Source organism: Mastigoproctus giganteus, chromosome 1 (genome assembly GCF_048544385.1).
Source record: "Mastigoproctus giganteus isolate SK-2022 chromosome 1, ASM4854438v1, whole genome shotgun sequence".
In the NCBI taxonomy this organism is placed as follows: Eukaryota; Metazoa; Arthropoda; class Arachnida; order Uropygi; family Thelyphonidae; genus Mastigoproctus; species Mastigoproctus giganteus.
The window spans coordinates 277433687-277458611 of record NC_143575.1 but is presented as its reverse complement, the minus strand read 5'-3'; the positions used below and the strand labels follow the sequence as shown (position 1 = coordinate 277458611).

Below are 24925 nucleotides of genomic sequence, written 5' to 3'. Positions count from 1 at the left end.
TGTATAATTAAGGTTCTCATTTCTATAAAAAGTCTAGGTGACATAACCACATTTATCTTTGTAACAAAGTAACTTTCATTTACTTTCTCTACTTTTGAAGCTCTCCTTTCAGTTTACTATTCCAGCCTATTCATTGTACAAGAGTTGAATAAATTTCCTGTTGATAATGTGGCATGATCACATACAGAAAATTGTTATACATTAAATTGCAGTATGTAGTGAATTGTCTTTCATCAAACTGTCACATGCAGTATTGTTTGCACTGAACTTTACCTGATGGTATGGTAGTTTTTAAAGTGGCAAAACTACCACATGGAAAGGGGGAGAGAGATTTTTACTTTTGCCAATGCAAGTAATGTTCAAATGGATGCTAAGGTGACAAAGAAATTTAACTGCAATGTTGAATGTTAAATGGCTTTTTGCCGAATAAAGAAATGACTAAAACATGCCTATGGGATGTCTCGATTCAGTACATGTTGAATGAAAAGCCTACTTCTGCTATACAGCCACTCCCCGACTAACATAAGGGTTGCGTTCCATGGAACTCTTATGTAAGTTGGAATTTCCCTAAATGCTTATGCAACACTCACAAATTTGATTGAAGCAAAAAACAAATGTTCGACGAACATGTAAATAGAATTATTTATTCAATTTTTTTATCTCATGCACAGGAAAAATTACAAAAGTGTACAAAATTACAAAAATTTCAAAATTATAAAATTACAAAAAGAGAGAAGAGACAGTCATAGAGTCAGCAAGTTTTACTTTTCGAGAATCGTTGCCAGTATTAACTCTCCAGCTGATAACCACACCGCTACAGATGTTGAGGGCTGTGGAGATTTAGAAGGGGTTTTTTCCAATACATCACAAAATTTCTCTGCAGCTGCAGAATCGGAACTGGCGGCTTCACTGCATACTTTAATGTTTTGGAAATCAGCACGATGCCTGAACCTATTAAACCACCTATTGCTTGCCATGAACTTGCCTTAGGGTTCGCCATATTTATCCTTAATATCTTCATAAATACTTCTTGCTTTTGCTTGTATGGCCATTGAACTTAGGGGAACTTGTTTCTGAATCTGATTTTCCATCCATATTATTAATAGCTTTTCCATCTTCAATACAGCACTTGAACGCTGTTTTGTGATTACTGTTGATCTTAAATGCATTGATCTTTAGCATGTTCTTTTATACGCATACTGTACCTCACTATTAAAATAGGAATCACTGTTGAAGCAGTGATACCCAATTCCATGCAATAGACGACAAACTTTGTCCTGCTTCATAATTCTTAATTAATCATCTTCATTTCAAAATCAATTTTGTTTCGTTTCCTAGCACTGCCAGCACTTGCACTTTCCATTGGTCCTTTTTTCCTTCACCATTGTAATAAGTAAATAGGAATGAAGAGAAGATTCTGAAAATTTATTTGTTTTTTACACGATTGAAGATTACAGTAAAGGGGAACTCATTTCACCATACCATAATGTAAAAACCCCAGGATTCCAGTTATTGGTATTATCACAAATGCAATAAGATCAAGTTTACTACCTGTTTATCACAGATTGCGCTAACAGAAAAGTCCAATAAACTGGAAAATGCAAATTGTTTTTATTGTTTTATGGTAATGACCTCAAGAAATGTGTTTTAGAAAAATATCACAAAGGTGTTCAAAATTGATCCTTATAATGGAACACATGATGACGATAAAAGTGTAGTGCAATTTCCATTATAAAAATGACCTTTTAGAAAGATAAATAGCTTAGTTATAAAATTTCAACTTCCAAGGTCTTGGAATGAATTAATAAAAAAAAAAAAAAAAAAACAATGTGTTATTGGGTTCACATTACAATATTTTCACGATATCTCCATTTATTCCTACAGGATGCAAAATACATTTCAATGATTTTTTTAAGTTTGCACCGGCCAGCAAAAACTTATGTAAAGTCGAATTTCTGTATATCGAGTATTGCATTAGCTGGGGGAGTGGCTGTACTCTGTTTCACTGGTTATTAAATGAACTCTGATAGACTTTCAATTATATGTTAAAAAAATTCACTTTATTCCATATATTGCAATTTAAACAAAAACTAATATTGAGGTCAATTAATTTAACTCGGACTCAGGGGAGGTACCCATAGACTGGAAATGTGCAAATGTGACCCCAATTCACAAAAGAGGATCAAAGGCTGACACAAGTAACTATAGACCTGTGAGCTTAACTTCTGTTCCAGGAAAATTAATGGAGGCACTGGTTAAAGAAGCACTGCAGGATCATTTAGACAAGACTTCAGTTATAGCTCAGACACAGCATGGTTTTGTTAAGGGGAAGTCTTGCCTGACCAACTTGATTGGATACTATGATGCAGTCACAAAAGAACTGGATGCAGGGAATAACTTTGATATTATATACTTGGATCTTAAAAAGGCTTTTGATACTGTTGCACATGGAAGACTGCTACACAAATTGGAGCAGTGTGACATTGGAGGCAAATTGCTGCTATGGATAAAGGGGTGGTTGAGTGGGAGAAGACAGAGAGTGGTAATCAATGGACACTGCTCATCGTGGACTAATGTTATTAGTGGAGTCCCTCAGGGCTCAGTGTTGGGTCCATTATTGTTTTCTGTATTTATAAATGATATTGATGATGGTATATCAAGCTTAATGTCCAAGTTTGCAGATGATACAAAGGTTGGCAGGGTTGTCAAGGACACTACTGACACTACACTGCTGCAACAGGATCTGGAAAGGTTGAGCAGATGGGCTGAGAGGTGGCAAATGAAGTTTAACATTGACAAATGTAAAGTACTACACATGGGAAACAGCAACCCCAGGGCAATGTATCAACCCTGTGGTACTACACTGACAGTGGTAGAGAATGAAAGGGACTTGGGGGTGATTGTGCAGGCAGATATGAAGTTCTCTGAGCAGTGCAGACGGGCTGCAAGAGTAGCTCATGGAGTATTGTCAATGATATACAGGAATTTTTCCAGCAGGGATAAGGAGGTGATTATTCCATTGTATAAGGCAATGGTCAGGCCACACCTAGAGTACTGTATACAGGTCTGGAGGCCTCATTTCAAGAAGGATGTAGAGCTGCTGGAACGAGTACAGAGAAGGGCAACAAGATTAGTGAATGGAACAAAGGGGTGCTCTTACGAGGAAAGGCTTAAGTTTTGCAAATTACAGTGTCTGGAGACTAGGCACCAGCGAGGTGATCTGATAGAGGTGTATAAAGCCTTGAATGGTTTAAGCATGCTCAATGCTGATGGGATTCTTCCTCTAGCTCAGAAAAATCACCTGAGAGGGCATAAATTCAAATTGAGGAAAGACAGATGTAGGATAGACGTGCGGAAATTTGCCTTTAGCCAGCGGGTGGTTGGTTGGTGGAACAGACTGCCATCCCTTGTGGTGGAGGTTGATAGCCTAAATAAGTTTAAGGCTCAGCTGGACAGGTATTTTGAACGAACAGAGGGGTGAAGTGGAAGTGGGTTTTTTTTTTTTTTTTTTTTTGGCTGATGCTGCATAAGCTTGCTTTCTTGCATCAAATGCCTCTAATGCTAAATAAAAATGCTAATGCTAACTGATTATACATATAAAAGATTACCTTATATTCTGAGAGTACGCCTTTGTAAACTTCACAGAACTCTTCAGAAGTAGCCAGATCAAAACTAAACTGAAAAAAAAAAAAAAAAAAAAAAGACATCAATAAAAAATGTTCAAACAAATTGGTCTCTTTCTTATGCAAAATTTACAATTAATCCTTAAATTAGATTAGAAATAATTTAATATTCTGCACCAGCACACCAATTATCACAAATATTATTGGTATGTAAGCAACAAGATTATATACAAACTGTAATTACCTGGAAGAGTTCTAAAAAAAATACATTTAATTCTTAGTATTCATTCTCAAATCAATTAGAATCTTTAACATTTAAATGTAAGTAATTAAACTGAGTGCTGACTAATAACATAAGTAAACAAGTACTTTTTATTGATTAAAAAAAAATGCAAACTAGATAGATCTTTGAATGCAAATGTAGTCTGTTTTTAGATTTCTGCTAAAACGTAGTTTTTCTTGAGGCCAATCATACAATTCACATACCAATTAAGTCACCGTACATGAATATCTAAGGGATATTTCTAAGATATTATCTTAGAAAGGTATTTATAAGAAATTTCTAAGTTATATTTGTCCCACTGGAGATCAGCATTTAGGGAATTGGTAGTGGATATTAGAGAAGATGAAGCTCTTTGGGCAGGGCAAGGTTTCTCAAATTGGAAGGTGGAATGCAACTATCATCTGCAGAACTATGAATAGGATTTCTGGTCAATGGAAGAAGGTCATTATTATACAAGAAAAGAGTGGGAGAAAGAACAGAACCTTGGGGAACACCTGCATCAGTAGAGAAGTTAGAAGACAGAGAGCTGTCTACCATCATCCACAGTGAAATCCATCAGGAAGAAAACTGGATACCCAATTACAAAAAACAGTTGGGAAATGAAAAGATGAAAGCTATTTAGAAAATCTTTATGTCTTTGAAATGTGAAGAGCAATTGCTTCACCAAATTCTTCCACAGAATTTTTCCATAGATCGGTAACCTAAGCAAGTCCTTGAGGTTGTCACAGACATTCTCTCAGATATGCCAGACAAGCTGTACTTGCTACCTGGGAGTCTAAAATGCTGATGGAACTGATATTCGGGTGGCATCAAGTCAAGTGGACCCAATTTCGGCGAAGCCCGGACAGTCTGTGACAGCCAAATCCTCTGCTTGCACCTTCACGATGGTGGGACTGTTAGTAATCCTGGGTATAACCTCCATGCACAAGTACATGGTGGGTGACCACATAGGTGTGAACTAACGAAAGCAGGGGTCGAGGTGTGGCGCTCACACCACATGGAGGAACGCCGCCCCTCTATATTACCAGGCAGTACTAGGTGGTAGATAACTCTCATCAACCGGTGAAATACCAGCACATTGCTTATTGGAGGCTTGAAGTGGTGGAACCCATGTTTAGTCTCTAGAGCTAAGTTCCGGTCAACCCTTCCTATCTCTTCCATCATGCAGTATGATTGATGACTTTTGAGGTTATGATGAACGTCGTGGCGAGATCCAATATTCCTTACATTTCGAGGGTACAGCTCTAAAACGGTGTTCGCAGGCCGGCCGCTAGTTAGTACACTGGACCGAACCTATTGGTAACTCTCTAGGAGGCTTCTGGATCAGCTAGTGTATAATCTTGCTACCTCTACTCTGCCAGATAATGACTGGAGGGAGTCCGAGTAGAGCGTATGCGGGGAGCATTATCGAGACCACGTTATGTCAAGGATCTGGGTATATTCTTACCACGTGTACGCCATATCCAAAAATTTCATTACTTCATACAGCATGTCCCACCCACTTCTTCTTACTATTGAATACACCATGAATTGTCAAAATAATAGAGAAAGCTTATCTGCGAAAAGATCTAAACCTCCCAAAGACTTCCTAATTCATTTCACAAATATACGTGGTCTCAATTCTAATCTCAACGATGTCCATTTCCACTTGCAGTCTGCCAAACCCCATGTACTTTTTCTGACAGAATATCAGTTATCCGTTGATTCAACTACTGCTCATCTCAGATGCCCAAATTATTCGCTGTATGATTCCTTTCGCCTCAAAGGTGGTACTTGTGCATATGTCCAATCTGATATTCCCTGTCAGAGACTTGGAAATTTGGAATCTCCTCTCTTTGATCTTCTCTGGTTTAAAATCTCTCTACTTCGTTGTGTCAAATTCATCTGTTGTCTCTACCGTTCTCCCAACTCCACTAATCACTTGGAGCTCTTTGACTTCCTCTCTTTGCAACTTGACTTTCTCCAGTCCAACTTTCCTAACAGTGAGGTAATTTTCCTTGGTGAGTTTAATGTTCACAGCTCCAGCTGGCTTCCGTTTTCTAGTCACACCGACCCAGAAGGTCGAGATGCTGAGGCTTTTGCAATTACTAATGACCTAGCACAGATTGTTCATTTACCTACAAGAATTCCAGACAATCCTAATCATACAGCCAATACGCTTGATCTTTTTCTCAAAAACAACCCTTCTAAGTACACGGTCGAAGTGAGAGGTCCTTTAGGCACTTCAGATCACAACTTAGTGATTGTCACTTCTCCAATGGAACCTTTATCTCATGGCTATTCCCATCCTCGTGTTGTTTGGCATTACAAGAATGCAAAATGGGATGACCTGCGAGACTTCTTTTCCTTGGTTGGATTACTGTTTCAAAACTTCTGATGTCAACGTTTGTTCAGATCGTGTAAGTGAAATTATTCTTGCAGCAATGGAATCCTTTATCCCACACTCCACTTTAAAATCTCGTCCCTTATCTAAACCTTGGTTTTCCAATAAATGTGCTAAGGCTGTTCATCAAGAGAAGAATGTTGCATATCGTAATTGGCTTGTTTCTAATTCTTCAGTTTCATTTTCTGCCAACACCAAAGCTCGCAACAATTGTAAAGCAGTTATTAATCAGTCCAAACTAGAGTTTGAACAGGCTAAGAGTAGAAAACTTGCTTCTTGCCCTAATGGTAGCCGAGCATTCTGGTCTCTTGCCAAAGCTACTGGCCGCAAATTTTGCCCACCTCTGTCCAAACCAGATGGTTCTGTTTTCACTTCAGCCAATGATAAAGCTGACCTGCTAGCATCCCATTTTTCTTCCAGCTCATGTATTAATGATCTTGGTAAAACACCTCCCACCATTCCCAACACGCTCCATTCAATGCCTACTGTGGTCTTCCGTCAAAAGGATATCAGAAGGATTTTGATGAATCTTGATGCTAAGAAAGCTCCAGGTCCTGATGGTATTTCTCCACTTGTTCTCAAAACCTGTGCGCCTGAACTTACTCCTATTCTTTGCTGCATTTTTTAACTTTCTTATTCCAAAGGTGTTTTTCCTTCTGCTTGGAAATTTGCTCATATCCAGCCACTTCCTATAAAGGGTGACAAATCCCTCACATCCAATTATCGTCCCATTGCAATTATTTCTACTCTTTCTAAAGTAATGGAGAAATCAATTAATCGCCAACTCTTAAACTACCTAGAAACCTTCCGTCTGATCAGCAATCGCCAGTATGGATTCCGTTAGTGTCGATCCACTGGTGATATTCTGGCTTATGTTACCCATTTATGGACTAATTCAATGGAAAGGTTCGGTGAAACACAAGTAGTTGCTCTTGACATCTCAAAGGCTTTTGATCATGTTTGGCATAAAGGTCTTCTAAACAAGCTTCCATATTATGGTTTGCCAACTGTTTTTAGTAATTGGTTATCCAGTTTTCTCTCTGATCGCTCACTGAAGGTGATGGTAGATGGCTCTCTGTCTTCTAACTTCTCCACTAATGCCGGTGTCCCCCAAGGTTCAGTTCTTTCTCCCACTCTTTTCCTCTTCTTCCATTGATTGGAAATCCTATCCATAGTTTTGCCGATGATAGCACATTGCATTCAACTTTCCATTTTGAGAAACCTTGTCCTGCTCAATCAGCTTCAACTTCTCGAAAATCTGCTACCAATTCCTTAAATGCCGATCTTCAGGTAATTCTCCAGTGGGGCAAAGACAACTTAGTTGATTTCAACCCTTCTAAAACTCAATCTTGTCTTATATCTTGCAAAAAGGATTCTTCTGCTCCTATGCTTTTCTTTAGTGACACTCCGATTATTAGGCAAAATGATATATCTCTTTTGGGAATTACCCTGACTTCTAATCTCTCTTGGCACAAGCACATTACAAATATTGCTTCCTCTGCATCTAAAAAACTTGGTTTTCTCTTTCGCTCTCGGCGTTACTTTTCTTCCAAACAGCTGCTCACTCTGTATAAATCGCAAATCCGCCCCGCCATGGAATACTGTTCCCACATCTGGGGTGGTGTCCCCAATACCTCTCTCACGCTTCTTGATTCCATTCAGAAGAGGGCAGTTTGGTTAATTAATGATTCATCTCTAACAGAGTCTCTCCACTCGCTTTCTCATAGACGTACTGTTTCTGCTGCATGCCTCTTCTACAGATACTTCCATGGGAACTGTTCTTCTGAATTGGCTTCTATAGTTCCTGCTCTCTCTTTCAAAACAGTCCAAACACGTGCCGACACTAGCCAACATCCATATACTGTCCAACTTCAAACCCACAGAACCAACTTTTCATCTTCCTCATTTATTCATTCAACTGCCGTTTTCTGGAACAACCTTCCTTCATATGTATTTCCTGAAAATTACAATCTACAGAAGTTCAAGTCCAATGTCAACAAATATCTTCTTTCGTCTTCTCAACCTCCAACTCAAGCACGGTACTAAGTACTATAGGTTCTAATACCTCTCGTGTTTGGGGTTCACATAAAAAAAAAAAAAAAAAAAAGTTTATCGCCAGTGGATAGACACTGACAGAATTCATATTGGTGATCATTGATCAGATGGAAGGTTTCTAGATAGTTTAGAACTTGGTGGTTAATGGATTTCTTCATTACGTTAGAAAGAGTTGAAGTAAGTGCAATGGGATGATAACTGGATAGAAGGGATATGTCACGTTTTTAGGAACCAGCTGCATATCAGCAAATTTCCAGAAAGTAGAAGTGAAAACACCAGAGAAAAAAGAAAGTGCAAAATGGCAACACAGAGTAAGCTCAGGAACACAGGATTTGAGAACAAGGAAAAATATCATCAAGACATGGTACTTTCTTGGCATCAAGGCTGCACAAAACCCTTCCGACATACTTTTGATTGAAGTCAACAGGAGACATTGAATAGAGTATACTGGGAATGGTAGGAGGTGGTTTACCAAGATCATCAATACACGAGTTAGAAGAAAAGTAGGATGATAGCAGGTCAGCTTTATCTTCAGCTGAGGTGGCAACAGAACTATCTTGTTTTGACAGAGGTGAGAATAGAGATGAGCAAAAGTTGCAGCCAAATAGCTTCGGCAAGAGATCAGGATGCACAGCTACCATCTGGACAAGAAACAAATTTTCTACTCTTACCCTGTTCAAAATCTAGTCTGTATTGATAAATACCCGCTTTGCAGTTGCTGGAAGCTTTTGAGAATGCAGAAAAGGAATCTGGAGATCTGGATGAAAGTCATTTGTGATATGTAACATTTTTATCTTGAACAGTCTTACACGCATTTATTGGAAAACCAAAGTTTAGATAAAGGATGACATTTTAAGGTGGAGAGTGAAAAAAGGATTTCATCACTACAAGAATAATTTCACTGATATGTTCTGAACAAATTTTGAAACAGAAGATTTGAAACAGTAATCTGAAGAAGGAAAAGAAATTTTACAGATCATCATCTTATTCTGCATTCTTGTAATGCCAAACAATATGAGATTGAGAATGGCCATGAGAGAAAGGTTCCATTGGAGAAGAGAATCACCAATTTGTGATCTGAGGTGAGGTGCCTAGAGGACCACTCACCTCGTTGGTGTACTTAGAAGGGTTGTTTGTGAAAAAAAGATCAAGCGTGTTAGCTGTGTGGATAGGACTGTCTGGTATTCTGGTAGGTAAATGAACAACCTGTGTGAAGTGATTAGTAATTGCAAAAGCCTCAGAATCTCCACCAGCTAGGCCTGTGTGGCTGGAAAACGGAAGCCAGCTGGAGTGGGGATCATTAAAATCACCAAGAAAAATTATCTCATTGTGAGCAAAGTTTCACTGTAGAAAGTTAAGTTTCAAAGAGAGGAAGTCAAAGAGTTCCAAGTGATTAGTGGAGTTGTTGTGAGAAAAATAGAGGCAACAGATAAATTTGACACAATGGGGTAAAGAGATTTTAAACCAGAGAAAAAGAGGAGATTCCAAATTACTGAGTCTGGTGACAAGGCATATCAGAATGGACATATGCACAAGTACCACCTTTGAAGTGAAAGGAATCATACAGCAAATCAACCAATTATTGGGATTCTGTCAGAAAAGGTATGTGGGGTTTGGCAGACTGCAAGTGAAAATGGACATCATTGAGACTAGAACTGAGACCATGTATATTTGTGAAATTAATGAAGAAGTGTTTGGAAATTCACTAATTTTATTGGATCCATCATAGCATCAAATCAAATCGGCCAGACAAGATCTCCCCTCAATGAATCCAGTGACTGAAGTATAACTGAACACCTGTCTATAGATGGTGCTTCATCACTTCTTTAACAAGTGACTCCATATTTTCCCCAGAACAGACATTAAGCTAACAGGTTATGCGAGCATCACTAGACTCTGGGGAGATTCCCTTGGATTGGAAAAGTGCAAATGTATCTCCCATACATAAGGGTGGCTCTAAAAGTGAAGTTGGAAATTATCGACCTGTGTCAGTCTGACTTCAGTAGTAGGGAAAATCATGGAGGCATTGATCAAGGGTGGAATTCAGAATCTTTTGGATAGAATTGAAATTCTCAAGGATACTCAGCATGGTTTTGTAAAGGGAAAATCATGTTTAACAAATCTGGTTCGCTATTTCGAAAGGGTCACTCACGAGTTGGATTTAGGGAATAATTTCGACATTGTTTATTTAGATTTCAGCAAAGCTTTTGACTCAGTCCCACATGAGCGGTTGCTTTATAAGCTGGAACAGGTTGGAATCACTGGGAAAATCCTTAGATGGATAGAAGGATGGCTTCAGGGCAGGAGGCAGAGGGTTGTGATAAATGGCTATTCCTCAGATTGGGTTGATGTAAGAAGTGGGGTTCCCCAAGGATCAGTATTAGGACCACTGTTGTTTTTAATTTTCATAAACGACATTGATGAAGGGATAGAGGGCGTGATGTCTAAATTTGCAGATGATGTTAAAATTGGTAGAGTAGTTAATGATCACTGTCAAGCTGAGCTTCTTCAGAGAGACCTAGATAGACTTCAAGAATGGTCAGAAAAATGGCAGCTGTGCTTTAATCCAACAAAGTGTAAGGTATTACACCTGGGAAACAGTAATCCCAAAATAACTTATTCACTTGGTGGAGTTCAACTAAACCCAGTACTGGAGGAAAGGGACTTGGGTGTTACGATACGGTCAGACATGAAATTCTCTGAGCATTGTAAACAGGTTGCAAGGAAGGCCCATGGTGTCCTATCGATGATCTATCGAACTTTTGCAAGTAGAGATAGGGACGTGATAATCCCATTATATAAGGCCTATGTTAGACCACACTTGGAATACTGTGTTCAAGTATGGAGACCGCACCTAAAGAAAGACATCGAGCTTCTTGAAAGGGTGCAAAGAAGGGTAACTCGCCTGGTGAGATCGGCAAAAGGGCGTCCTTATGAAGAAAGACTTCGAATATGTGGGTTGCAGAGTTTGGAAACTAGACACCTTAAAGGAGATTTGATTGAGGTGTTTAAGGCTCTGAGAGGCATCAGTAAAATGAATGAGGACAAAATTTTCAAGATTATAAATGATGCTAGAACTAGGGGACATAAATTCAAGTTATGTGGGGAAATGTTTAGATTGGACTGCAGGAAGTTTTATTTTAGCCAGCGAGTTATAAATTACTGGAATAAGTTGCCTTCATGGGTGGTAGAGGCCGACAGTTTGGGGAAATTCAAAGGTCATCTGGATAGTACTTTCGGGTAAGAGAAGCGCATAGGATGATAGGATTAATTTCCTTTTTATTTAATTTTTAATTTCATTTTATTATTTTTATTTATTTATTAATTATTATTATTTATTTATTTAATTTTTGTTTTTATCATTGTTTTGTTCGGATTTTTTTTTTTTTTTTTTTTTTTTTTGGCTGGTGCAGCATAAGCCATAGGCTTTCTTGCACCATACGGCCGTTACTAATACTAATAGGTCCATAATTACTTATGTCACTTTTGATCCCCCTTTAAGAATTGGGGATACATTTGCATATCTTCAGTCCACAGTGACCTTCCCTGAATCCAAGATGCTCTCATAATTATAGCTAAGAGTTTGCTTACCTCCTTTGATAGCTCCCTTAATATAACTAGATAGATCCTATCCATCACACGTGCCTCTTTTATGTTTAGCTTCAACAATTTGTGTTCCATTTTTCTTTCAGTTATCACAAAATCAATTAGCTCACCATTAGAGTCTGATAAACTTTTGGCATCCTCCCCTTTCCTAAAGAATTCCTTTGTGAATGTAGATGCAAAATGCCTAATCAGTTTGTTAGCAACCTGAACTGGGTCATCAAGAGCTACACCACTAAATCAAGTGGCCTAAAGTGATTCAACCCCTTCCTTCTATATTGTTAGTATAAGTAAAGAAGTGTTTGCTGCTATTCTTTGCATCCTGTACCACAGACCTCCTGTAATCTGCCCTACCTAGCCTATTCTCCTTTGTAACTTAATTACAGATTGGTTTATATCTACCATGGGCTTGTGTATCACCTGATAATTTATATTCATCCCATGCATTTTTATTCTCTGAAGCCTCATCAATTCATCTTACATCCATTTAGCCCTGAACAATATTTCTTTGTTGGTATGAAAAGCCTAGTAGCTTCTATGATTATCCCTGAATACTTCCCATTTAGAATTTGCTGTTTGTAACATTATCAGTTAGTCTCTCTGCAGAGAATTTAAAAATTGTCTGAGACCACTCTAGTCACCTATAAGAAAGCAAAAGCCTTTCCATTTACCCTTGAAAGTAGTCATATCTTCAAGTAAATTCCACATCAGCACAAAGCATGGTTTTTATCTGCAGATCCTTAATGTATGAAGAATCACTGCTAATAACCAAATCAAGAGTATTGCTTCCTCTTGTTGCCTCTCTAATATGTTGTTGTAGAAAACAGCCATCCTATAAAGCCATAAATCTTGGATGCAATACTCGGATGCAATACTTGGATGCTGACTGGAATGTGTGTACCCACAAATTCCAGTCAGCATCTGCAAAGTTCAAAATCCCCCATTATAAGCATTCTATTTTTACTAGCCCACTCTATTTCTCTGTATAGTTTTTTGGTATACTTATCATTATATTTGGTATACTCTCATTTTCATTTTCCCAGTGCTTATGTCACACTAAACTGACTTAACTTTGAACTGGCCACACATGTCAACTGGATGGACTGCCTTAGATTTTATGTGATTCTTAACTAAGAGCATAACCACTCCCCATATTCAAATTCAGCATCACTTATAACTTGTTTGCTTTGTTGTTTGTTATTTGGTTTTTAGGAGCATTAGCAACTAAGGCCATATTACTCCGGGGATATGCGGTGGTCATTCCCTGACCTTTCCGCATCCTCCGTATTTGGTGGTGAAGGGCTCGAACCCCGGTCTAATCAAGAAGCATGTGCTACGCACTACTGCTCCTTCCCACCTGGCTAGGAGATGCCGTTCACTTATAACTAAGTGACCCCATGTCTCCAATATCCCTACAATGTCTACATTTCATTAGACATCAATTATACATGCACTATTACTCTTAGTTATAGAGCCCATGTATTTACTGATTCATTGATAACCCACAGCAGGGCTTGAAATCCATGCACTATTACAATTATACATGCACTATTACTCTTAGTTATAGAGCCCATGTATTTACTGATTCATTGATAACCCACAGCAGGGCTTGAAATCCCCGACACTGCTTTCCAGGCTGCTACATATTCCAATAGAAGCAGTGGAAGAATCACTTTCATCTCTGCCTGCAGCTCTAGTTAATCTACTAGTCTGGTAAAGCCATTGTGCTTATGATATAGTAAACTGGACATACTTCCATAATGTTCTTTCAAGCCAATGTTAAGTAGAGGAACTGATGAGAATACATTTCCACTGAGCAGAAAAACTGCTTTGAAGCTTAATTTTGAAGTATAGGACTGAGTTTAATGACCAGTTCATCCAGAAGCCCACTAATAACTTTACAGAAACACATACCATCTTCTATAATGAAATATTTTGAAAACGTTTTATGACATTTTTAATATACAGCAATTTTAATTCCTGCTTAAAATAACTTCTATTGGAACTTAGACCCGAGGAGTTATACTTGCTCTTTAGATAAGTTCATGTTATGAAATAAGTCATTAAACTCTTCTTGTTTAATTAAATGCATCATATTAACTGGTTACAAATCTGTTGACGTCGATGGTCCAACAAAGTCTGCAACACAAGAATCCTCATTATACTCATTAATTCCTTTATCCCATTATTTTAGCTGATCTGGTATTGCCAGGTCATGATTGTGGAACAAGTCTTATTACAGATGAATATTAGGATATTTGATGCTGTGCTTGCTTTTTCTGGACATCCTTCACTAATTTGGATGGTATCCCATTGCTCTTTTGTCCATTAAATGTGTTTTTAGCCCAAGCAAGTCACTTCTTCCTCATTTGTTGGGTCAATAAAGGCTTCTTCTTCTTCTTCTTGAGCTGATAGGCATCAGACCACATTTCGAAAGCTGTCTTTGGATAGTTCATGCACTTGTTTCAACATCAGAGTCCATCTCAAAGTCCACTTTTAGATCAGGAGCACTAGCATGGGGATTACAAAGGAATAGCTGTTTCAAATATTGATCGTGGGAAGGCATAGACACTCTTATGGCCCGATCCAGGTCTTCTCTTCACATCACCGGTTTCACACTTTAATTTTAGCACCCGGGATACTGTTGACTGGTGGCAGCCTATTTTATCAGCGATAGCACATGTAGAAAGCCCTTCTTAAGACAGAGCAACAGCTACTTTTTTTTTCTTGGTGTCAACTGAACTGGAGCCATGCTTACACTTCTGCTAAACAGGATACTAATGAGAGTGTCCTTCCAATGGCGTATTTATAGAAACAACTTTGCAATTACTGTCTGATGCAATACCTTTGCTTTGCAACAAACAAAATAACTGTAATTAAACAATATCTTATACATTTCACTACAAACGTTACTTTTTTTAAGGTGATGCAGTTGTTTTGTTCGCCACTGTATAACACTGTACAATATGGTTGTTGAGAGGTGTTATTCAAGCCTATGTGGACAGCACAGAGTTCTGCAGTATAGCTGCTACATTCAGTAAGGAGTTTCTTGGATATGGTAATGTTTGGAAATAATGCTGCTGCACCAACATGATTGTCAGTTTTAGACTCATCTGTGTAGATTATTGTGTACTGGTCGTGCTGGGTTCTCAGTGTGGCATGTATTTGCAGTATGTTCTGTTGGGAAAAGTGTGCATTGCCCAGGCTGTGAATAAATGGTCACACAGCAGTATATTATACATCCAAGGTGGGAATGTATGAGAGACAACAGGCTGTATCTTACTAAGGTCAATTTGTTAGTAAGCCTGCAGTGAGCAAAGACGTATTCCAGTTTTTGGGTTTACAGATGAAAAGTCCATTCCAAGTTCGGTGTTTTGGATACCTTTTGAGTTCTGCTGCATAGTTTAATAAAAGCATTTGTCTGCACAGCTGCAAGGAGGTTTCATGTGCTTCAGTGTATAGGCTCTGAACTGGTAATGTACAGAATCAAGCCAACAAAGTGCTTGGTCTAGCAGAGCTATAGACTACAGAATGGTAGTCTAGACATGACCTTATTAATGCATGGTACAAATGTAGTAGTGTGTAATAGTCAGCTCCCTATGTTTTTCCTGGCAGAACTCTTAAGATGTTTATCTTTTCGATAATTGTAGATTACTTAAAATACCATTTATAATTGACTTAATATGATAGCATAGCTTAATTTAAACCCCAGAAGTTAAAATATGTGCAAGGAAGTAGAAGTGCACGTCTTCGTCCTTGGTTGTCAATATTAAAATTGAAAATAAATGGTTAATACTGGAGGCTAATAGCCATAATAGCCTTACCATATATAGGAATGACACCAAACTAGGAACAAGAATTTTTAGAAAAAATACCCATACTGGCAAGTACCTACATTTTGATTCGCACCACCCCCTTAACATAAAAAAAAGCCATTCTTTATACTCAGATTTACAATGCTATAAAATACAGTTCTACACAAAATGATCTCAATCATGAACTTCAATATCTTACAACAAAATTCATATCTAGAAGGTACCCTACTCAATTAATTCAACAAACCGTTTTCGCCGTCCAAAATAACATTAACAATCCACCCAAACACACCTCTAATAATAATGTATGTATTATCCTACCATACCATAGTAATTTTTACAATCAGTTCCGCCGCACATTCAAAGGTATCGACATCACCCTCACATTCTCAACTTATAATAAACTTTCTCATTATTTAATTCATACAAAGACACACAAAAATATCATATCAGCGATATGAACAATATTATTTACCTAATAAAATGTCAACCTAACTGCAATGCATGTTACATTGGTAGCACAACTTCAAAATATGGTTCTATTAAAACATCAAACACACATGCGTACTACCACTACAATTAGTTTAAGGCAGGCCAAACCAACACAGAACTAGCATCACATGTTCAATCTCACAATCACACCCCCTTAGTAGACTCAGCCATTCCCATTATCAAATTAAAATCCAGTTTTAAAATCTTCCACTATGAAGATTCTAGTCATAGAATGGTTGCGCCGCCATTCCAATCTCCAAGTATTAAATACCAAACTACCTTACAACATTGCACTGGCTTGGAATCTCATGCACCTGAGATTTCCACATGTAATCAGGAGCATCATGGGAACTTAGCTTTCTTAAATACACGCGTTAACTCTCAATCCATCATTGCCAACTGAAGACGTGGATAACGAAAGCCACTTGTTATGGCTATTGGCCTCCAGTATTAACCATTTATTTTCAATTTTAATATTGACAACCAAGGAAGAAGACGTGCACTTCTACTTCCTTGTGCATATTTTAACTTCTGTTTTTAAACCCCAACTTACTTACTCCTAATTTAAATTAAAATTATCATCCACCCTATTCAAACATCAATTGCAGATTATAAAAAAAAAAGGTGAGTACCATTATAAATTAAGCTATGCTATCATATTAAGATGTATATCTTTTTCAGACATGTAATCCATAGCATTTTTATATTCAAGGAAGGTGAGTTTTTGGTCAAATATCACACCAAGAAAGCAGACACTAGGGACTACTGATATGATTAGATTTACTAGTCTAAGTTCCGGGTGTGAATGGAGGTAATATTTCCTACAGAAATTGATTTTTGGTGCAAGAGACAAATCCATTGTTTTGGGACCATTTGACAATGTTGAAAAAAAAAAAAAAAAAAAAAAGGTAAAAAAGGGTTAGGATTAAATTTAAAAGTATCTGCAATTCTGCCCAGACATGGGGGGGGGGGGGAACATGATGAGGGCCCTGTTATTCAATTGGGTCCTGGAGATACTGTGTAAGGTTCAACAGCAGAATTTTTCTAACATAATCTGTACTTGTTAATAGGAAAGCCTGTTTTTAGGGTACAAGGATATTTGATGACGCTATTGAGAAGGTAGAACCTGTGGGTTAGTCGAGTTGGAGAATTGCAGTTTGGAGGTATATGCAGACAAGCAGTTTAATGGCAGCCACAAGCAGAGGGGAAATTGATTCTTGTACTGCTTCTACTGAGATATGCAGAAGGCATGCAAGAATGATAATAAATAAAAGAATAACAAAAGATTAGTCTGGGGCACAAAAGAGTACTTTTATCAAGAAAGACTTCAGTTCTGTGAATTGTCGCATCTGGGAAGTGTCGCAACATCCTGCAAGGATGTTGTTGTTTTTTAGGAGCATCAGTGACTTAGACTATACTGCTCTGTCATGTATTAAGTATATAGAAATGTGTGTTTGTGGGCCAATTTGCAAGAAGTTGTGTGAGCTGAAAAGCCAAAATAACTCACATGGGGAACCCTACTCTGTCCACCTGAGATCAGCTAACCACAGTCATGACTTCATATTCCAATCACTGATGGAATCTGAAGCCAGACAAACAAACAAGAAAGAGGTGACGAAAACATTATACTCTCATGAAGAGCACCTATAAGGAGATCTGGTTGTAGTGTTTAAGGCTTGAACTCAAATAATGAACTTAATTTTTAAGACATCTTTACTCTTGTTGGACAGTGGACTTAAATTTAAATTGAACTGATGTGTGAAATTTTGTTTTTAGCAAGAAAGAAACTGACTGTTGGAACAGACTTCCATCTGGTGTTGTGGCCTTAACAAATTTAAAGAAAAGTTAGACAAATTATTTATTAATTCAAGTCTTTCTCTCTCTTGAGTACCTCTCTGTGCTCTTAACCAATCTCATTTTCTTCTTGGTGCTCTTTTCAAAGGTCCACATCTTTCCTAAACTGGAGTCTTCAAGGCTGTATTTGACATTCAAGATGTGGCCTAACCATTGCACCTCTTTGTCTTTACTGGAAAACTTTGTATACATTATTGACAAAACCACAAGCCATCCTAACAGCCTCTCTTTCAGAATAATTCATATCAGATTGTATAGTTATGCCCAAGAACTCTTCATTATCTATAAACTAAATAATTTATGTCTTGTTGAAGTAGCATTTTCTGATTACTGTCATTAGCCAAACCCTGCAGGACACCACTCATATTTCTGTGCAAATTTAATACATACAGCAAGGTGTTTTTAAGAATATATTTACAAATAAACCATTTCATACAGATAAAAGATAAGTACAAGAAAAAAGTACATAAAAAGTATAAAAGTATCTGAAATTTTTTTTCCCTTATATTTACTATATAAGTAAATAAAATTTCAGAGTGAAAAAGCATGACTTACCATCTCTAAAGCAGTAATGGTAAAATCAGCATTAATGATAGCTTGAATTATTTTACCTGCAAGACCTACAAGTGAGATAAAACATTTTCAGTTTAATAAGGAGGAGGAGGAGGAGGAAGCAGAACTAATACAATACACAATTTCATGGCTGATCATTAAATTAATCAGAGTTATAACAAATTACAGGATTAGAAAATAAATATCATAGACACATTAAAAGAATATGCCATGTTATATACAATATATATGTTCAATATACAAATACTTTCATCTTTATATAAAAGTAAGTGGGGCTTAGCAGCCCCACTTACATTTCTGACAGACCTCAATTATTGGTTGCCTGCTTCAATCACAACTTATCACAATTTCCTGTTTATTTTTGTGTGATTCTTTTCACTTTAAAGGCAGAACTTTTAGTAACACTGGACTTACCCCACATGGAAGGTCAGAAATGCACATTTTTGGCTGATGTTGTATAAGCTTGCTTTCTTGCATCACATGCCTCTACTAATGCTAATGCTAAATGTATCTGATCTGATATTACTTTTCAGATACTTTCATCTGGAATTTCCTAATTTTGATCTAATTTAAAAATTTTTGCTCCTGTCTACCAAAGTCATGTGTTGTCTCTGTCATTCTCCCAAAATTACTAAACAAACATTTTCGCTTCCTTTCCTTAAAGCTCACCTTTCTCCAACGTAACTTTCCTAACAGTAAGTAATTTTCCATGATGATTTTAATGTTCATAACTCAAACTAGCATCATTTTTTGGTTACATGGACCCAGCTGGTCAAGATATTGAGGCTCTTGTGATTACTAATGATCTTACACAACTTGTTCATTTACCAATAAGACAAGTCTAACCTGCAGCACACAACACTAGATTTTTTCCTCATCAACAACAACACTTCAAATTATGTTAGTAGTCTTCAGGTGCCTCAGATGAAGATTTGGTGATGGCCCCCTTCTCCAAAGAAGCTTTCTCTCTCTCTCTCTCTCTCTCACATGGCTGTTCTCAGCCTCATATCATTTGGAATTACAAGAATGCAAAATAAGATGATCTGCATGATTTCTACTCCTCTTTTCCTTTGTTTTATTATTGTTTTAAGTTGTTTGATCCTTATGTTCTCTGAGACTGTGTCAGTGCAATTATTCTTATGGATGAAATTCTTAATTCCTCACTCCCTTACCATAAAATTTGATCCTTTATCTAAACCTTCAGAGTTATAGAGTCAAATGTGAATCTGGCCATTTTCTGGTTAAAACAACACTGAAGTGGAACTGGATTAAGAAAATAAGAGTAGACAACCAATAATGCAGGGAAGGAGAAATACTACAAATGGATCAATTTAACATTGAACTACTTCAAGATGACAGCATTAGAAACAACTCCACCTGGAGATTGGATGCTGCAATTAACATAGAGATAAAAGGTAATACTGAAGAAATCTATGAATATTTAAAAAATATTGTAAAAAAAAATAGCTCATGAAATCCTAGGAAAAAAGAAGAGCCAAGGACCAAAAAAGACCTGGATTACAGAGAAAGTAAGAGCTGCTGTAGAGGAAAAGAAACTTGCAGATCAGAAATGGCTGGGTGATAGGAATGATGCATATAGGAACATTTATGTTGAAAAGAAGAAAATAGCCAATCAGTTGGTAGTAGAAGTGAAAAATGAAGACTGGGAAAGGAAATGCGAGACCATTAATAGCAAATTGGGCTTCAAGCGATCAGCGGAATCATGGAAAGTCCTTAAAGACTTGAGAAAACAGAATAAACACAATGCTGGTTTGCAATTAATACCTATGAAAGACTGGATGAAGTACTATGGACTTTTAAAAGAAGACTGGGAAGAGTTCAAGATGGTGGAAGATTTTGGTGTGGAAGACTTGGGCTTAAAAGTTTCTGTTAGGGAAGTGGAACTCTTACTAAAGGAAGGAAGGAAGGAATGTCAAATCACCTGAACCTGGAGGAGTTTATATGGAACTTCTGAAATATGGAGGAAGAGGAGTGGCTGTTTGGATACAAAAACTGTTAAATGATATACTGAAAGGAGAAGAAATGCCGAAAGAAATGACAACAGGATATATTACATCAATTTATAAGAAGGGCAATCGGAAAAGCTGTTGAAATTACAGAGGAATATGTGTCTTGAACCCGCTGTTAAAGATTCTTGGAAAATGGATCAGGAACAATTTAGAAGCTCGAATCGAGGTATCAAAAGAACAAAGTGGTTTTTCAGCAGGGAGGTCATGTATAGACCATATCTCAACAGTACGACAGATCCTTGAAAAATACCAATCGAAAAGAAAAGAAATCTTTATGATTTTCATTGACCTTGAAAAGGCACATGACAGTGTTCCAAGAAAACTCTTATGGGAAGCACAAGGTGAATATTGATAGAAAATTGATTAACATTATTAAGACAATCTACAGGAATAATAGATGCAGAATTAAAGTAGGATCAGCTTTGTCACCTGAATTCCACACTTCAAAAGGCTTATTACAAGGCTGTTGCATGCCACCAACACTTTTCAAAATTTGTATCGACATCTGCCTAAGATCCTAGTAAAAAAAATGCAACAAAATGGGATTGTCGATCAACAAGAACATCTATATTCACAATTTACTTTTTGTAACAAGTAGATAAATTCAAATATTTGGGATCAATCTTACAAAGTGGTGGATCATCCCAAGCAGAGATCAATAAGAGAATTGCAGATGGCAGAAAGGCTATCGGTATGTTAAATTCTGTTCTATGGAGCAGAAATATCCTAAATAAAACAAAGAAACCTATATTTCAAAAGATTGTACAAAGTCTTCTATTGTACGGAGTGGAAACCTGGATGTTGAATAGGTGAGGGGGAAAACAAATTGCTCTCCACAAAAATGGGTTTTTGGAGATGCTCAGCACGAACTTCTAGAAGATACAGAAAATGGAATGAAGACATAGAGAGAAAATGGAAGTGAAAAAGAATATTATTGACACTATCAAAGAAAAGCATTTAACATGGTATGGACATGTCAAACAGATGCAAGAAATCAGATATCCAAAGGCTATCCTGGAATGGATACCTCCTGGAAGAAGGAGAAGAGGAAGACCTAGGAGGACATGGATGGATGGAGTATGGGAGTGCATGACAGCCCGAGATTTAACCGACCAAAACACCTTAAACCGCACTTTATGGCGGGAAAAAATTCTTACCAAAAAATAACTTGTAGGCTGAGGAAACTCGTTGTAAATGGAAACACTCCTCTTGAAGAAGAAGATCTAAACCGTGGTTTTTCCAATAAATGTGCTAAGGCTACTGCAGCACTTCGCTTGTACACAAAATCTGTCTACACTAAAAGCTAATAACAGTTGTAAAACATTTATTACTCAATCCAAGCTTGATCAAGACTGACTTATTAGCATCTTGCCTTTTTTCAAAAACCTTCTATTGATGATCTTGGAAATCACCTCCTTACATACTAAATGCACACCACTCCACTCAAAAAATCTGATGATCTTTCAACAGAGAAATAATAAAAGAATTTTTAGCAACCTGGATTCCAACGAAGCTCCAGACCTTGATAACATTTCTCCACTTGTTCTAAGTGCCAGTGTGTTCCATGTCATGCTTCTTTGAGTCACCTTTTTACATTTTCTTATTCCAATGGTGTTTTTTCTTCTGCACAGATATTTGTTCATATCCAGGGGATATTGTGAAGGCCATGTTACCTCAAGGAGTTGGGTATTCTTGCTGAGTATATACCATATCCAAAAGTTTCATTCATTCATAAAACATATTCCTCCCCATCCACTTTTACTTGATCTACTGAATGCATTATGAATATTCAAACTAACAGAATAAACTTATCTGTAAAAAGATCTAAACTTCACAAAAACGTGATTCATTTCACAAATATATATGGACTCAGTACCAATCTCAATGACTTCTATTTCACACCTATAATATGCTAAGCCCCACTTACTTATTCTGAGATAGTCTCAGTTATCAGTTGCCTCAACTACTACTGATTTCAGCTACCCTAATTACAATGAACAACTGTACAGAAAAATAGAGTGGACCAGTAAATCAGAATGTTTTACAATGAGGTATTTTAACTTACCAGATATTGACTGGAACTTGTGCGTTTGTCACATGCACACAAGCAAGCAAGACTTTTGAGGATTTATTGGATGACTGTTTTCTGCAGCAGCATGTTCAAGAGGCAACCAGAGGGAGTAGTATCTTGATCTCATTATCAGTAGTGATTATTCATGCATTAAGAATCTGCAGATAAAGGAACCTCTACTGATGTGGGATTTTCTTAAAGATGTAACAACCATCTGGGGTAAAGGGAAAGGTTTTGCCTTTGTAAAGGTCACTACAGTGGTCTCACACAGTTTTTAAATTCTATACAGTGGCCAACTGATTGTGTTACCAACAGCAAATTCTAAATGGGAGGCATTCAAAGAATTAATCTTGAAAGTTACTAGGCTTTTCATAACAACTAAGAAATACTGTTCAAGGTTTAGGCCTAAACGGATGTCAGATGAACTAATGTGGCAGAGAAGAAAAATGCATGGGATGCTTATAAATTATCAGGTAACACAGAAGCCTATGGTAGGTATAAGCTAGTCTGTAACAAGGTCACAATAGGCAGATTATGAGAAATCTTTGGCAAAGGATTTAAAGAAAAACAGCAAAGACTTCTTTACTTATGTAAACTGTAGAAGGAAGGAGATGAATCAGATGAGTCCATTTGATAGTCCGACTGTTGATGATCCTACTCAGGTAGCTGACAAACTTAATGAGTATTTTGTATCTACATTCACACATGAGGAATTCCGTAGGGAAGTGGAGGCTAGAAACATATCAAACTCTGACAGGGAGCTAAATGATTTTGTAATAACTGAGAGCAAAGTGGAGGAGAAATTGTTGAAGTTAAACATCAGAAAGGCACCTGGTGTGGATGAAATCAATCCAGTTATATTAAAGGAGGCAGCAGAAGAAGTAAGCAAACCCTTAGCCATAATCATGAGAGCATCCTTGGAATCAGAGGAGATTTCCGTGGACTAGAGATGTGCGAACGTGTCCCCAGTTCACAAAGGGGATCAGAGGGTGACACGAATAATTAAAGATCTGTTAGTTTAACTTCTGTTCTGGGGAAAATAATGGAGTAACTGGTTAAAGAAGAAATGAAGGACATTTCTTCTTTAACAAGACAGCAGTTATAGTCCATACACAGCATGGGTTTGTTAAGGGGAAGTCTAGTCTGACCAATTTGATTGGATACTACGATGTGGTCACAAAGGAACTGGATGCAAAAAATAATTTTGATATCGTATACTCGTAATTAAACATTGGCAGTCTGGTCTGCACAGGAAACATAAATAGGAAGTTATTCTAACTCATCTCTGCATAGGACATTGTCACTTGGTGCATTGCTATCTGGCAAGGGCAGACAATCATCCTATGTCTGGAAATTGTGACATCATTTTAAGAGTCTGGCATATTTAATTGAATGTGCACATTTTAATAATGATCACTGTTTGTGTTTTGCTCATCTGGCTGAGTCGTATACACTCAGACAGATTTTATCGGGCAATGAAAATATGTCATATATCTTTAAGTTTTTAGAGCCGATGTGCCATAAAACCCCTAAACAAACAAACAATGTTTCACCCATAAATATAATGTTGTTGATAATATGTGCCATAAAACCCCTAAACAAACAAACAATGTTGTTGATAATATATATATGTGCATTTATGGCTTCTGTGATTAGCGATGTAAAGGTATCCATAATTATAATGTATTCATCCTCCCTCTGCAATCTTCCCAATTGATAGACCATGTAGTGTCTTAATCTGTCAGACATAAGTTCTGAAATCAGAACTTATGTCTTTACCTTTAACTACTGCAACATCTTTCTTCATCTTCCGACAACTGTCATCACTACCTACCAATGGTTCCTGTAATCTGAGCACTATGATGATTTATAGTAATGATCAGGTCTAGAATATTCTCACCTCTAGAATTTTCTCTAACATGCTGGTACAAATAATAATCATCTGAAAAGGTTGTTTATGCATGTGTAATGCACTTCCATCATTTCTACTACCCAGGTAGTATGCATGCATTGTTTAATTATATCTCATATTGTGACCTTCACAATGAGTTGCCGACTGCTCTGTATAAGTAACGCTCTGAATAAGTACTTATTCAAAGCAGTGCAATACCTCGGCAACTCATTGTGAAGGTATTTACAATAT

At 37.3% G+C, this 24925-nt stretch overlaps 1 protein-coding gene across 1 annotated transcript in view; it reads right to left on the bottom strand.

Moving 5' to 3' along the window:
* The window catches only part of nmdyn-D7 (nucleoside diphosphate kinase homolog 7), a 124922-nt gene that overhangs the window by 32437 nt on the left and 67560 nt on the right, over positions 1–24925 (bottom strand). The window contains exons 5-6 of the mRNA XM_090386614.1: positions 18664–18728; positions 3609–3677 (exon numbers count right to left, since the gene is read on the bottom strand). Of these exons, the coding sequence (XP_090242740.1) occupies positions 3609–3677; positions 18664–18728 (134 nt within the window). The remainder of the gene's footprint in view (positions 1–3608; positions 3678–18663; positions 18729–24925) is intronic.